The sequence below is a fragment of the Amphibalanus amphitrite genome, unplaced genomic scaffold (genome assembly GCF_019059575.1).
Source record: "Amphibalanus amphitrite isolate SeventyFive unplaced genomic scaffold, NRLGWU_Aamphi_draft 000751F_arrow, whole genome shotgun sequence".
Classification (NCBI taxonomy): domain Eukaryota; kingdom Metazoa; phylum Arthropoda; class Thecostraca; order Balanomorpha; family Balanidae; genus Amphibalanus; species Amphibalanus amphitrite.
In genome coordinates, this window is record NW_024882245.1 from 324,929 (window position 1) to 337,273 (window position 12,345).

General features: G+C 51.1%; 1 protein-coding gene across 1 annotated transcript in view; it reads right to left on the minus strand.

Annotated features, from left to right (window-relative positions):
* Positions 1 to 222: 222 nt before the first annotated feature.
* Positions 223 to 12,345, minus strand: part of LOC122365613 — a 33,921-nt gene continuing 21,798 nt past the window's right edge. Inside the window, exon 2 of the mRNA XM_043336978.1 lies at positions 223 to 3,081. Coding sequence (XP_043192913.1) covers positions 1,057 to 3,081 — 2,025 coding nt within the window. The 3' untranslated portion in view covers positions 223 to 1,056. The remainder of the gene's footprint in view (positions 3,082 to 12,345) is intronic.

Genomic DNA, 12,345 nt, shown 5'->3' on the forward strand with positions numbered 1-12,345 from the left:
ACTGAAACTAAGGGGTTAACCAGTGATCGCGATCTTAGTGTATTTTTTGCTTTTTTTAACACACACGGGCATACTTGGCTGTGTAGGTAAGCGCAGGGCAGAGCGCAGGTGATGCGCGCGCTATCAGACGAGGTGCTGACGCTGCGCCGTACAGACACCTGAGGCCTGCTGAGGTCACCGTCATGAAAGGTGAGATTGTGCTGAGCTTGTGACGGACACCTGTGAGATATGTCATTTATTCGCGATCAACGCCACGTTATAATCATTGTTCATTGCATACACACTAAATCAGCGCTCTTCTCAATCATTACTACAGTCCGCAGGCTGAGTTTTCCAATTCGGGAGGTGCAGGCGAAATGTCAAAATCAGAATTGAAAATGCTCAATACGGTTGTGGCAAGCAGTACCTTGTCAATTTGAAACCTAAACAGGCCCCTAATTGCCGGGGTGGATAAATATGCCGAGTTGGGGTTGCACGGGCGCAGCAAATCCGCCGCCGCCCTGGCGGTGACCTTGACCTCCGCTGTCAGGTGCGGCTCCAAAGCCAAGCCGGCGCAGCCGTCGTGGAATTGGGAAGACTCGTGCTACCCCAACTCGGCACATTTGTCCACCCCTGCCTAATTGAGCTAAGTATAGACATTTGCAGTGTTCTTAACACATTTTCGGCAAGAATACCGCAACAGCTTCCCAGTGTACGTAACGTGCTATAGCGCAGCTTCCACTGGTGCACCAACGTTGCAATTTAGTTATTTGAGGCATTTACAAAACTGCACTATTTACATACCTAATTGTCCGTAGATATTCGTCAACGGGTCACGCTGGTGGCACAGCGCTACTTCTGTCAAATATTCTGTTGACTAGCACCAGCTCCGAGGCGGTTCAGTCAGCACCGATACAGGTTATTCAGCACACGTTCATGGGCGGTTCACCAGAGTCCAAACTGCCAGAGTGCGGTCAGTGACTCAGTCTGTCGACTACCCTCTGATGTTTGCAGCTGCGGCGAAGTTTGCCCACTCCGCCGCTCGCACTTTGCACCTCTCTGCTGGATTCATTTCATTCAGCGATCTAGCAGCCGTTCATACTCGAAAGGCAGGCGGGAGCGGTCATTCTGGGTATTCTGGTACAGCTGCGGCGGCAGTGGAGCGGGGAACGCCGGCACTCCCAGCGAGGGCTCTTTGATTTCCTCGTAAAAGTGGCCCTCCATCGAGGCGGGCTCCGAGCCGCTGGACGTGGGCCGGGTCCGCCCGCTGTCCACGAGCGACGCGGGAGGAATGCTCGCCACCAGGTCCAGGAGGTGGACGTCCGGAGCCGGCTTGGCGCTGTGTGCGCGGCGTCGTTTCAAAACCAGGAACAGCAGGGACACCAGAAGCACAATAGCCAGCGAGAGCACGGCTCCCAGCACCAGGAACACCAGCATCTGGTGCTGCTCGAGCAGCCCGCCGTGGGCGATCGGGGTCTCCGCGCGCCCCTCGCCCCCGGATGGAACCTCTGATCCCCCTGCAGGCTCTGCCAGAGTGTCCTGCTGTTTCCCCAAATTTGGCGAAGTGTCCGTGATTTGGTTGGGAACACGTGTTGTGGAGCTGTTGGATTCTTGCCCCAGCTTTGAACCCAGGCCATGGTTGGCTACGGGTGGGTGTTCCGAGTCCGTGTTCGTCTCATGGTCGTCGTTGCGCTCCAACTCCCTCTCTTTGATGCTCTCTGAATGCTCGACTGTCTTAGGCTGCAAATTGGAGTCGTTGAGTGTCACACAGTCGTCTGCTTCTTCTGGACGTTCTGCAGCGACAATATCCTCTGCACTATTGACAACAACAGTGCGTCTTCCGTCGCCTCCTTCTGGTGATAATTCAGCGAGGTGATCCAGGGGCTGATCCTCCCAATCCATATAGCCGTCGACCTCCTGCTCCTTTCCGCTCTCAGCGTACACATAGTCGTACCACTTGTCGTCATACTCGATGAAGTCTTCGTCGGAAGCACGTGTTTCTGTCTCACAACCTGAGCGCTGTTTGGGCAAAGATGTCCGCCTATCTTCGTCGCAAAGGTGTTCCCCCCAGAGCTCCTGGAAGATTTGGTACTGTGCCGTGCTCAGCTCCCCGCTCGGCTCGGCTCCTGTTAGCTGGCGCACCCACTTCTCCGTGGGACAGACTCGCGGATAGGGTGGCGTCAGATGCAGGCTGCTCACCCGGATCTCGGCGCAGTCGGCGAACGCCAGCGAACCGTCTTCCGCGTGCGGCACGACTAGGCCTGTCAATTCCATGGTCTGGTGTGGGCTACCCCGCCAAAGGTTCAGCCCAACCAGCGCGTCCTTGGTTAAATTGTCGATTTGCAGGTCTTCAAGTTTGAGCTCGAGCTTGGCCTTTGCAGATATGCCGTTTCCAAATAGTTTTTCAATACGTGATTTGCCAATTTGCATAGTGGTGGTCGTGACGTTAACGCCCATCGGTTTGATTTGTTCGAAAGTGGTGTCTTTGATCTTTAATTCCAGGATCCTGCCCACAAAGCCTTGAGTCTCGACTGTACTGATATTACTCGATTGGATGATCAGACGTGGCAAATCGCTGAAACAACCCGGCATCACTTCAATAATTGTGACGTTGTTCAGTGTCACGGTGTCAATTTTTCCATGGAAACTTTTCTTGTTGCATGTGATCATGGTAACGCCATTAAGCTTTAGGTAATATAACGGAGACATTACCCCTCCGGAGCTTAGGTCAAGCATATCAACCTGCCAGATGTCGAGGCTGGGTCCAACCTCAGCAGTCATATAGGCCAAGGCGTTAGGCTTCATATGAAGACGTGATACGCGACCGATTCGAATGCTAGCCCTTGCTTGCCAGACTCCCGAAAAAGCGTTGCTTTCGATGCGAAGTGTCCCAATGCCTTCAAACTTCACCGACCTCATTTCCGAATTCGCAGAAAGCGCCATTCCGTGTCTGCGTATTTCTACTTGGTCGACATCCCGAATGCTGAAGTTGGTCAGTTGGCTCAAATCATTTACTGCATCTTCATGAATGATTACTTGCTTCGCATGTGATATGCTGAGCGACAGCACACTGTGCGGAATTTCTCCCCTTCGCAGAGTCATCTGTAACGAGATTACACAAAATCAAAACCAAACTTAGGTGCCTAAAACTTATATCAACGCTTGACGCCACACCTAGCAATGCATAAAACCAGTATAACGCCTTTTGGGGCGACTAACGGAGCGAGCGAGAGGGTGGGCCTTGCACTTGCGAAATTTCGAGGGAGTACCTCCAACTGACTTGTGCACGGCACCTTACTAACCGGTCTCTAACGATGTGCCAAATTTGAGCACAATCGGCCCAGCCGTTCTCGAGATCTGGAAGCGGCACCCTGCACGTGCGCACGCGCAAAATGGGTCCCAACTGACTTGTGCATAGCACCCTACTAACTGGTCCCTATCCGTGTACCAAATTTGATCGCCAAATTTGATCAAATTTGATCAAATTTGATCGCCCAATTTGATCGCCATCGGTCCAGCCGTTCTCGAGATCTGGTAAAGACCCCTGCACGTGCGCACGTGCAGCAGCACCCCAACTCTGGCACATGGGTATGCAGTGCCTAGTGGGTGCCTACCTACATGCCAACTTTCAGCGCAATCGGCCAAGTTGTTACCGAGATATTGCAACAATTACAAAACCGTCACCTCTTCGTTTTGCACGTGGCACGTGCATAAGAGGTCACCGACACGCATCGGGAATAGTCCAATACTGGGTAGAAGGAATGAAGCTACCCTACAAAAATTACCGCGTGTAAATCGGTCAAGTGGTTGCTGAGATATAAGCCTCGCAAAAGCGTCCGCACGGCCGGGCGGCCGGCCGTACTCAGAAATTTCCGTTAATCTAAGGAAAGACTCCGCTCGCTTCGCTCGCTCCGTAAACACTGGGGCTGGGGCTCCTGGATTTCCACGCCCTGCTGACATGAGTGTTTGAACAACCCCCCCCCCCCCCCCCCTTCTAACATGTCCGTGAAGTTAGCGTCAGCAACATCGACGAGTACAGGTCTCGCGGGTTTTAGCGGTAGGTCGCTCGGCGAGCGGGAGGGCAACCAGTTCCGCCTCTGTATCGGTGACCATTTGCTCCGCCCAGTTACTCGCGAGCGCGTACTACGGCACATAGTAAAGTGGGGAGGGAAGAGTTATAGTGGCAGCCTGCGTAGAGGCTAAAACCGGTTTCTATCGTCTGGGCCGGCGACACGGCATGCGGTCAGGGGACGGGGAAAGGTCAGAGGTCACTCACAATGTGCAGTACCGCATCCCGTCCTCTCTGCGTGCTGACCAGCGCACGACCTCGGCCGTTGGCCAATCGGCATTGAAGGGTCAAGGTCACCCGTAGCTAGCGGGCGGGGTAAGCCGGCATCGTGCCGATTCATAGGCAGTCGTCAAAAGTTTTAGTCGAGGTCGGGAGACGACTGTAATGTTATATCTTGGGAACAGTTCTGTCATTTAACCCGCGCCCCCTTAGGGTCTCCCGAGCGTCGGTCCCATTGGGGGGGGGAGCATTTTGCCCCCCCCCCCTAAGATCTCGAGAACCACGCAAAATAACAACAAGCAGCAAACGGTGTTGGATGGCCCCAACGAGGAAATACCTTTTGGCTCAATTTCATGGACCTCGGTCAAACCGATGACGTCACAGGTCAGGTCAAATGTCGAATTTTCACCGTTTACAGGCAATTTCAAGAAATGTGTTGTAAAATCGAGTAAAATGCATGCCATACATCGATAAGGAATCGATGAATGACAATTTTCGATGGGGCATTGTTCGTCAAACACATATTGTGCTATTTGGGGTCACTGATACCAAGTCAGGTCACAAAGGTCAGGTCACTGAAGGTCACAATATGAAGATAACTATTATGCGATGCATGTTTTCTGGTCCATTTTACATGACAAATGCGATTATGTGGGTCAGGCAACCTTTGGGGCCAGTTTAGGTTATGTTCTGGTGAAGGTCAGGTAAAGGTCAGGTCAAATAAGGTCAAATTTCTAATTTGATATTTTTGCATGAAATGAGTATCGATTCGATGCAGCTCGTCACGGGGAGTCTAATGGTCGTCTTTGTTTTGCGTTACGTGATCTAGAATTGTTAAAAAATTGAGTTAAAAAATTGACGTCATCAATTTTGAACAGCTTTTTCGCTATAACCAGGCCAAAAAGAGGTATCGATCTACAATTTGTTATGTAGCTCGAAGAGAGCAGGGACTATCATATATATTCCGTTTTTTAACTCGAAAACTTTTTTTTGTTATTTCATACCAATTTTTTTTAATTTGGGGGGTCAAAAGCTCAAAAGTTTGAAAATCACAGATTGCAGTTTTGTAGCACCGTCTTTTTTTCTACACGATCAGATAGAGAGATTCGAAATTGCTTGTTAACTGTAGCTTTTGTGAGCGTTTCAATATTTAATGTTTTTTGCTCATTTTTGCTCGAACATGACCTCAGTTCGACCTCAATAACTCCTGACCTAAGGTAACCTAAGACTTGAAGTTTTGTGTGAAGGTGTCAAATTGATGCCCGGGAAGCTATTGAAAATTTGGCGGGGCTGCGCGCCGCCGTTTTCCTGCTATTCAGGAAAATACACATACACAGAGCACAGAGCGAGAGAGCGAGAGAGCGAGAGAGCGAGAGAGAGAGAGAGTGAGAGAGAGAGAGAGAGAGAGAGAGTGAGAGAGTGAGAGAGAGAGCGAGAGCGAGAGCGAGAGCGAGAAAGAGAGAGAGAGAGAGAGAGAGAGAGAGAGAGAGATAGAGAGAGAGAGAGAGAGAGAAATTAGCCTTTTTAGAAAACGGTCGGTATATATAGGTATTAAGCGACAATGCACGGATTTAAAATGAACGTTCATCCTTCTCACAGCTAGCCTGTTCAACGTGTTTCCAGTTCCATCGCTAGTGACCTCGCCTTTAGGCCATGTGACCGGAAACCGGCCTAGCTAAACAGCAGATATTCTATGGGCGCGGTCCGCGGAAACCTTGAAAATTGGCTGTGCCGCATTGTCATTCCTAGTGGTTTTAAACCTGGCTAGATTGGCTCCATGCGCTCCGCAGATCGGCAAATTTGTAGTTAAGCAGCCCTGAAGGCACTGGCCGAGTTGCTCCGCTGGTCCCGGCCAAATAAGACACAAGGGACCAAACACAATTTCACATGTTGCGGACGTTTCTAATCTTAAGTCTAGAAACGAACGGTTAATGAGACCTGACACGCCGAATTCTGGGCTATAATGGGCTCTATGTAGAAACTGGTCACAGACCAAAGATCATTTTGGTCAGGGTCATGAAATTTTCAGGGTAGGTGTAAACTTTCAATTGCAGATGGCCTGAACTTATCCGACTCCTGACCGCATGGGTATTTATTTACTTATGGTGAGAAAAATAACTCACGGCACTGAAAGCTTCGCTGCTATCCGCCACTTTAAACGCAAGTTATTCAGGAAAACCAAGGAGAGGGGTTCATTTTATCACCCCTAATAAGAAGAAGGGTTTCCATTAAAAGAAAACGGTAACATCGATAAAAAACATCTCCTGTATATTTCTCAATTTAATGTGGTGAGTTTTCCGTAATGTTAATAAATCCTTATTAGGTAAACAATATTGTAAGTTGACATGGCACGTCATTTCCATTCTATTTTATCCCGTTCGTTCTAGCCCCTCTCGCCTGCCGCCCCCCCCCCCCCCACACCACCACCACTACCACCACACCGGCTAAGTTGGCTGAGGCGAGGCTGGCGGAGGCGAGCGCCTCCCCTCCCTTCATGCCAAACAGCGCCTGGCTGTCGTGACCTCTGGCCTCACCGCCCGAAGGCTCGTCCGCTGTCCAAGGACGCCCTGCGCGGGCCGCAGTGATAGCCTCTGCCGCGTCCCGCCTCTATCCACCGTTCACCACGCGCTGGATTCATTCATGCCTCTGTGTTTCAGCGTCCTACCCGTTGGGTGGCACCACTGTAGTCATAGGCGACTGCAGGGAAGCCGCGGTCAGAATGCCCCAAACGGCGAATTTTGATGTTTTCTTTTAATTTCTCCGAAACTAGCCGACATACGATCAAACCTTTTTCCATGATCATGGAAGGGAGCTATACGAATAAATAGGTCACATCTTCAAGCCTACAAAGCTGAAGACCAAAAAGATATAGCCGGAAAGGCAAAACCTACGCTTAAAACCCGCGGGACCTGTACATCGTCGGATTCAGAATTGCTTAAAACGCATTTAAGAGGGCAATTGGGGGCGGTAAACACAAATAAGACATTTTGCCCTACCTCCCCTCTTTCATGCCCTAGTCGTCCCTAAAAGGACGGTGCGCGTCAAAAGTGCCTCAAACGTTCGTCTGATCACCAAAATGAGGGTCACAATCGATTCCTCGGGTCAAATGTGACACTGGTGGCGCAGTTGGTTAGTCCTCGCCCGCACATGCCATTTTCCCATCCTAGAACGCAAATGGGGGAGGGTTGCCAACCCCCGCGCCATTTCGTTCCTTTTGGAGATAAAGCTTCGCGGTAAAGACCTAAAAGATTTTTTGGGAAGAGACGAATCCAATGATACCTACCTATTTTTTTCTTCTCAGGTCAGTTATTGACCTTCCACGGGCCTGGTGCCCCTGGGCCTTGACAGGACTGTAACGCCCCTGACAAGCCTGAAGTGTCCCCGGCAGGCACGTGGTGCCCCTGACAGGCCTGAGGCGCCCCTGCAAGGCCGGTGGTGCCCCTGGCAGGCCTGTGGTGTCCATGGCAGGCCTGTGGTGCCCTTGCTAGGCCTCTGGTGCCCCTGACAGGCTTGTAATGCCCCTGGAAGGACTGTGGTGCCCCTGGGCCCTGACAAGCCTGAGGTGCCCGGTCATGACAGGCTCGTGGTGCCTTGCTAGGCCTGTGGTGCTCCTGGCAGGCCTGTGGTGCCCCTGACAGGCCCAAGGTGCCCTTGCGAGGCCGGTGGTGCCCCTGGCAGACCTCTGGTGCCCCTGGCAGATCTGTGGTGCCCCTGGCAGGTCTGTGGCGCCCCTGGCAGACCTGTGTTGACTGGTGCCCCTGCTAGGTCGCTGGTGCCCCTCACAGACCTGTGGTGCCCCTGGGCCTTGACAAGCCTGAGATGCCTGGCTATGACAGGCTCGTGGTGCCCCTGATAGACCAGTGGTGCCCTTGCTAGGCCTGTAGTGCCCCTGGCAGGCCTGTGGTGCCCTTGCTAAGCCTCTGGTGCCCCTGACAGGCTTGTGGTGCCCCTGGAAGGACTGTGGTGTCCCTGGGCCCTGACAGGCCTGAGGTACTCATGACAGGCCCGTGGTGCCCTTGCTAGGCCTGTGGTGCCCCTGGCAGGCCTCTGGTGCCCCTGCTACCCCTGCGCCCGGAGAGGACTATGGTGCCCCTGAAAAGCCTGAAGTGCCTCTCGACAGGCCCGTGGTGCCCCTGACAGGCCCAAGTTACCCCTGCGAGGTCGGTGGTGCTCCTGGCAGGCCTCTGGTGCCCCTGGCAGGTCTGTGGTGCCCCTGGCAGGCCTGTGTTGACTGGTGCCCCTGCTAGGCCGCTGGTGCCCCTCACAGGCCTGCGGTGCCCCTGGAAGGACTGTGGTGCCCCTGCCCCTAGGGGTGCTCATGGGCCCAACAGGCCCGTTGTGCCCCTGACAGGCCTGTCGTGTATACTTGCTAGACCTGTGGTGCCCCTGCTTCCTGGCAGGCCTGTGGTGCCCCTGGCGGGCCTGTGGCGCCCCTACAAGGCCGTAGGTGCCCCTGACAGGTTTGTGGTGTCCCTGGAAGGACTTTGGTGCCCCTGACAAGCCGGAAGTGTCAAGGACAGACCCTTTAGACGCCAGGGTCAAGTTCGTCGGACTGACAACGATTCGCTTACCTGATAACGTTCCTGGTAAGTACTCACTACTCAGCGTCCATTACATATATACACATAGCACATTCATATACCTATACTTGCTTACAATTGATAAATGTGGTTGTGGCTAAGAGTTAACCCTCGCCGGACCTATTGGTTTTCTACATACGCGCCGGCCGAGGGGGGGGGGGCGGGTACGACCCCCCCCTCGCCGTTTCGCCCCTGGTGGAGCTAGCGCGTTGCGGAAAAAACGAGCGTGTGCGCCGTTACGAGACGCAGAGATTGGTACCCGATTTTAAGGTCCTAGGTCAACCGGTGACCTCTGAGGTCAGGTCAAGTGCCCTAAGGTACGGTTCAGTTTTTGGTGAATAACTTCGCAAAAAACGGCCGCAGAGCGCCGATTTTGGCAGCATCGTGTTCGTCTCGCTCAGGCGCGTCGAATGATATACTTTTTGTCCGGGTCAGGTCAACTTGGGGTGTTGACCTCAGGTCAAGGTCAGGTCAGCACCCCCAGGTCACGAAGTTGGTCGAAAGAGGTCATGTCGCATATCATTCGATTCGGCAGGTCTTCCTGAGTCCATTGGTGGCTTTCCCGACTCGCTAGCTCAATTTGATCAAGAGTTATTGACGAAAAACTAATATGACCTTGATGACGTCATAAATGACGTCACGCAAGGTCAACATTGCAAAAGTGACGCATGTAACCTTGCAAGGAGTGCATAAAATCACGATTCTGTGTGCTTGAGATAGTTAGAGATCGTTCCCGGCGCCAGAATAGCAGTTTTCATTTTTCCCCATTGACTTATAATGGTGAGGTCACGAAAATGACCTGACCTCATATGACCTTTAGAAAAAATCCGAGATATACAAGTTGTGGGACTCATAATGGATACTAGATCCTGCAAGTTTCATTTCCCTGTGACATCTCCTCTGGCAGTGAGGGCGTTGCGAAGTTGCGACATCTGAAGACCGTGCAGAGGTTCACTTATGACGTCATAGGTCAGTGACCTGACCTGACCCAAAAATGCGGTTGGGGTCAAAAGATGCGGCTTGGATCAAAGGTCAGGTATGCCAAGTTTCAGCTCTCTATCGCCAGCGTGTTCGGAGCTATCGCGAAAAAACCCTATGGGGGGGGGCGGCACCCGCCCCCCCCCCCTCGGCCGGCGAGGGTTAACCCGCGCACCGACGGGGGGGCCGATATCCGCCCCCCCCTGAGGTTTTTCGCGAATAGCGGGAACAACGCGGCGCGTAGCGCCGCGAAATTTGGTATGACTATAACCTCATCAATTTTACACATGGTGTGCAAGTTTGAACCTCCTACCTTTTAAGGTCAGGTCACCAGGTCACTTTGAATGACCCAACCTCAAGTCACTTTTTTGCAACTTTGTCACCGTGCCAGAGCTACAGTAGATGTCGGAGGCCTTTGAAAGTCGGAGGATATTATTAGGTCATTAGTAGCTACAATTTGTATATCTCGGAATTTTGATATCGGTGACCTAAGGTCAGGTCAATTTCGCGACCTCCCCATTATAAGTCAATGGGGGAAAAATCAACTCCCTGTTTTTACCACTAAAACGGGTCGGAATGGCCCCATATACCATACATGACTTCATATACGATCAACCTTCACTACCTTGAGGTCTGTTTTGCTGTTGGGCAGCTGTGAGGTCATGTGACGTCATCAAAGGTCACCAAAGGTTTTTGGCCAATAACACCGTACAGGAACAAGATACAGACGCGTGGATGGTCTCATTGTGTTCAGCTCGTCAAGACGCATCGAATGATATACATGATGACCTCGAGGTCACGTGACCTGAGGTCAACCTTTGACCTTGACCTTTCGAGGTCATCATATATATCATTCGATGCGGATTGACGAGAGGATCACGATGATGCCCTTAGTTTGTTCCTATCTTGACTAATTCGAAAGTTATTCGAGAAAAACTCTCTCCATATCTAGCGCCGCCATTTTGACTTTTTCGACCCCTGTGACGTCATCTTTGACCTGACCTGAAAATGACCTTAGTAAAAATTGTAGATCTCAGCCGTGCGTATCCGATGCCGTTTACCGCTTGTCGCTATCTTGCTTCGTTCTCGAGATCTCAGGGGGCGGTCATCCGCCCCCCCCCCCACCGTCGGTGCGAAGTTGGCGCAGACCCCCGTCGGTGCGCGGGTTAAGATACTGACTAAAAATAAAAATAAAAAGAAAAAACCCTGAAAATGGGGGCACCACCAAAATGAAGAGGACGAAATCCGTTGAGTTTTTAATTTTGGGTATAGGTAGGGGCACCACTTCGATTCATGACCCTCCCCTTGGAGTTTTCCTGGATCCGCCCCTGCTTCCAGGTCAGGTCAGACTAAAAAATGGTGCTGTTTTGGGTCACCGTTGATATCAAGTGCGTTCCACATCATAAACCGATGACGCTGCCGTTTTGTGGTGCCAAGCCAGTTAGAACCTCTTTGTCACACTATCCGACCAGGTTTTTGCTGCTAAGGTCATTTCAGGTCAAGTTAGGTCAAGGTCAATGATATGTGTTTGTATGTCTGTGTGTGTCTGTATGTATGTATACTGATGTGTGCACCGATTGTTTATGTGTCCATATTACCTACATGAGATCATGAAATGAGAAGGTTTTACCAAAAATACAGCCAAAGAAATTTCACGAAGAGTAAATTCAGCTTGCCTAAAACGCAACAATTTTAGATGACCTAGGTTGACCTTGACCCTGTCCTTGACATCTGTATATCGTCGAACAACATGTTCCATGATATGTGAAAGGTAAGACTGGCAAAAAAGGACGAAATCAAGGTGTCAAAAGCTCACAAGACCCATAGCCAACGCAAGATATTAGGTATTTGTCTTTTGGGTCATGACATGACCCGAAGAACAAGGTCATATCTCCGAAACCAAAAACTACAGAAACTTGAAATTTTCTGTGAACATCAAGAAAGAATAGAGGAGTAGCTATACGAGAAATCAGACTTCTAGCTCTAAAAATGTTGAGTGCAGAGCACCAAAACTACCTGGAGCCCCCCCCCATGTGCAGGCGAGGGTTAACCTCGCCCTGGCAGGGCATTTTTCATAACACGGCCTGGCAGGGGGGGTCGATGCGACCCCCCCTCGCATTGGCTCCTATGGCACCTAGAAACACCAAATTTGGTAGGTAGGTGGGCCCTCTGGAGTTCTCGCCCCTGTGCAAATTTGGTTGCTTTAGGTCAATATTTAGGGGGGTTGGGGGTATAAATATAAAAATTTCGCTAAAAACAGGTCAAAAGTTTTTCGCTTATAACTTTTTATCTAATTAAGATAGAGCAAAAACAAAAGCACCAGTGAACTCAGCACGTCAAGGCGCGTCGAATGATCTATTTTTTAGCTTGCTTAAATTTACTTAAAGTTTTTCTTAATTTTTAAGTAAACTTTAACCCTCGCCCCGTTGGGATCCATTTTGCCCCCCCCCCTGTGGTTTTTCCTGAATAGCAAGAAAACGGCGGCAAATTTTCATGCAAATTTTCAGTACCTTCCCGGGC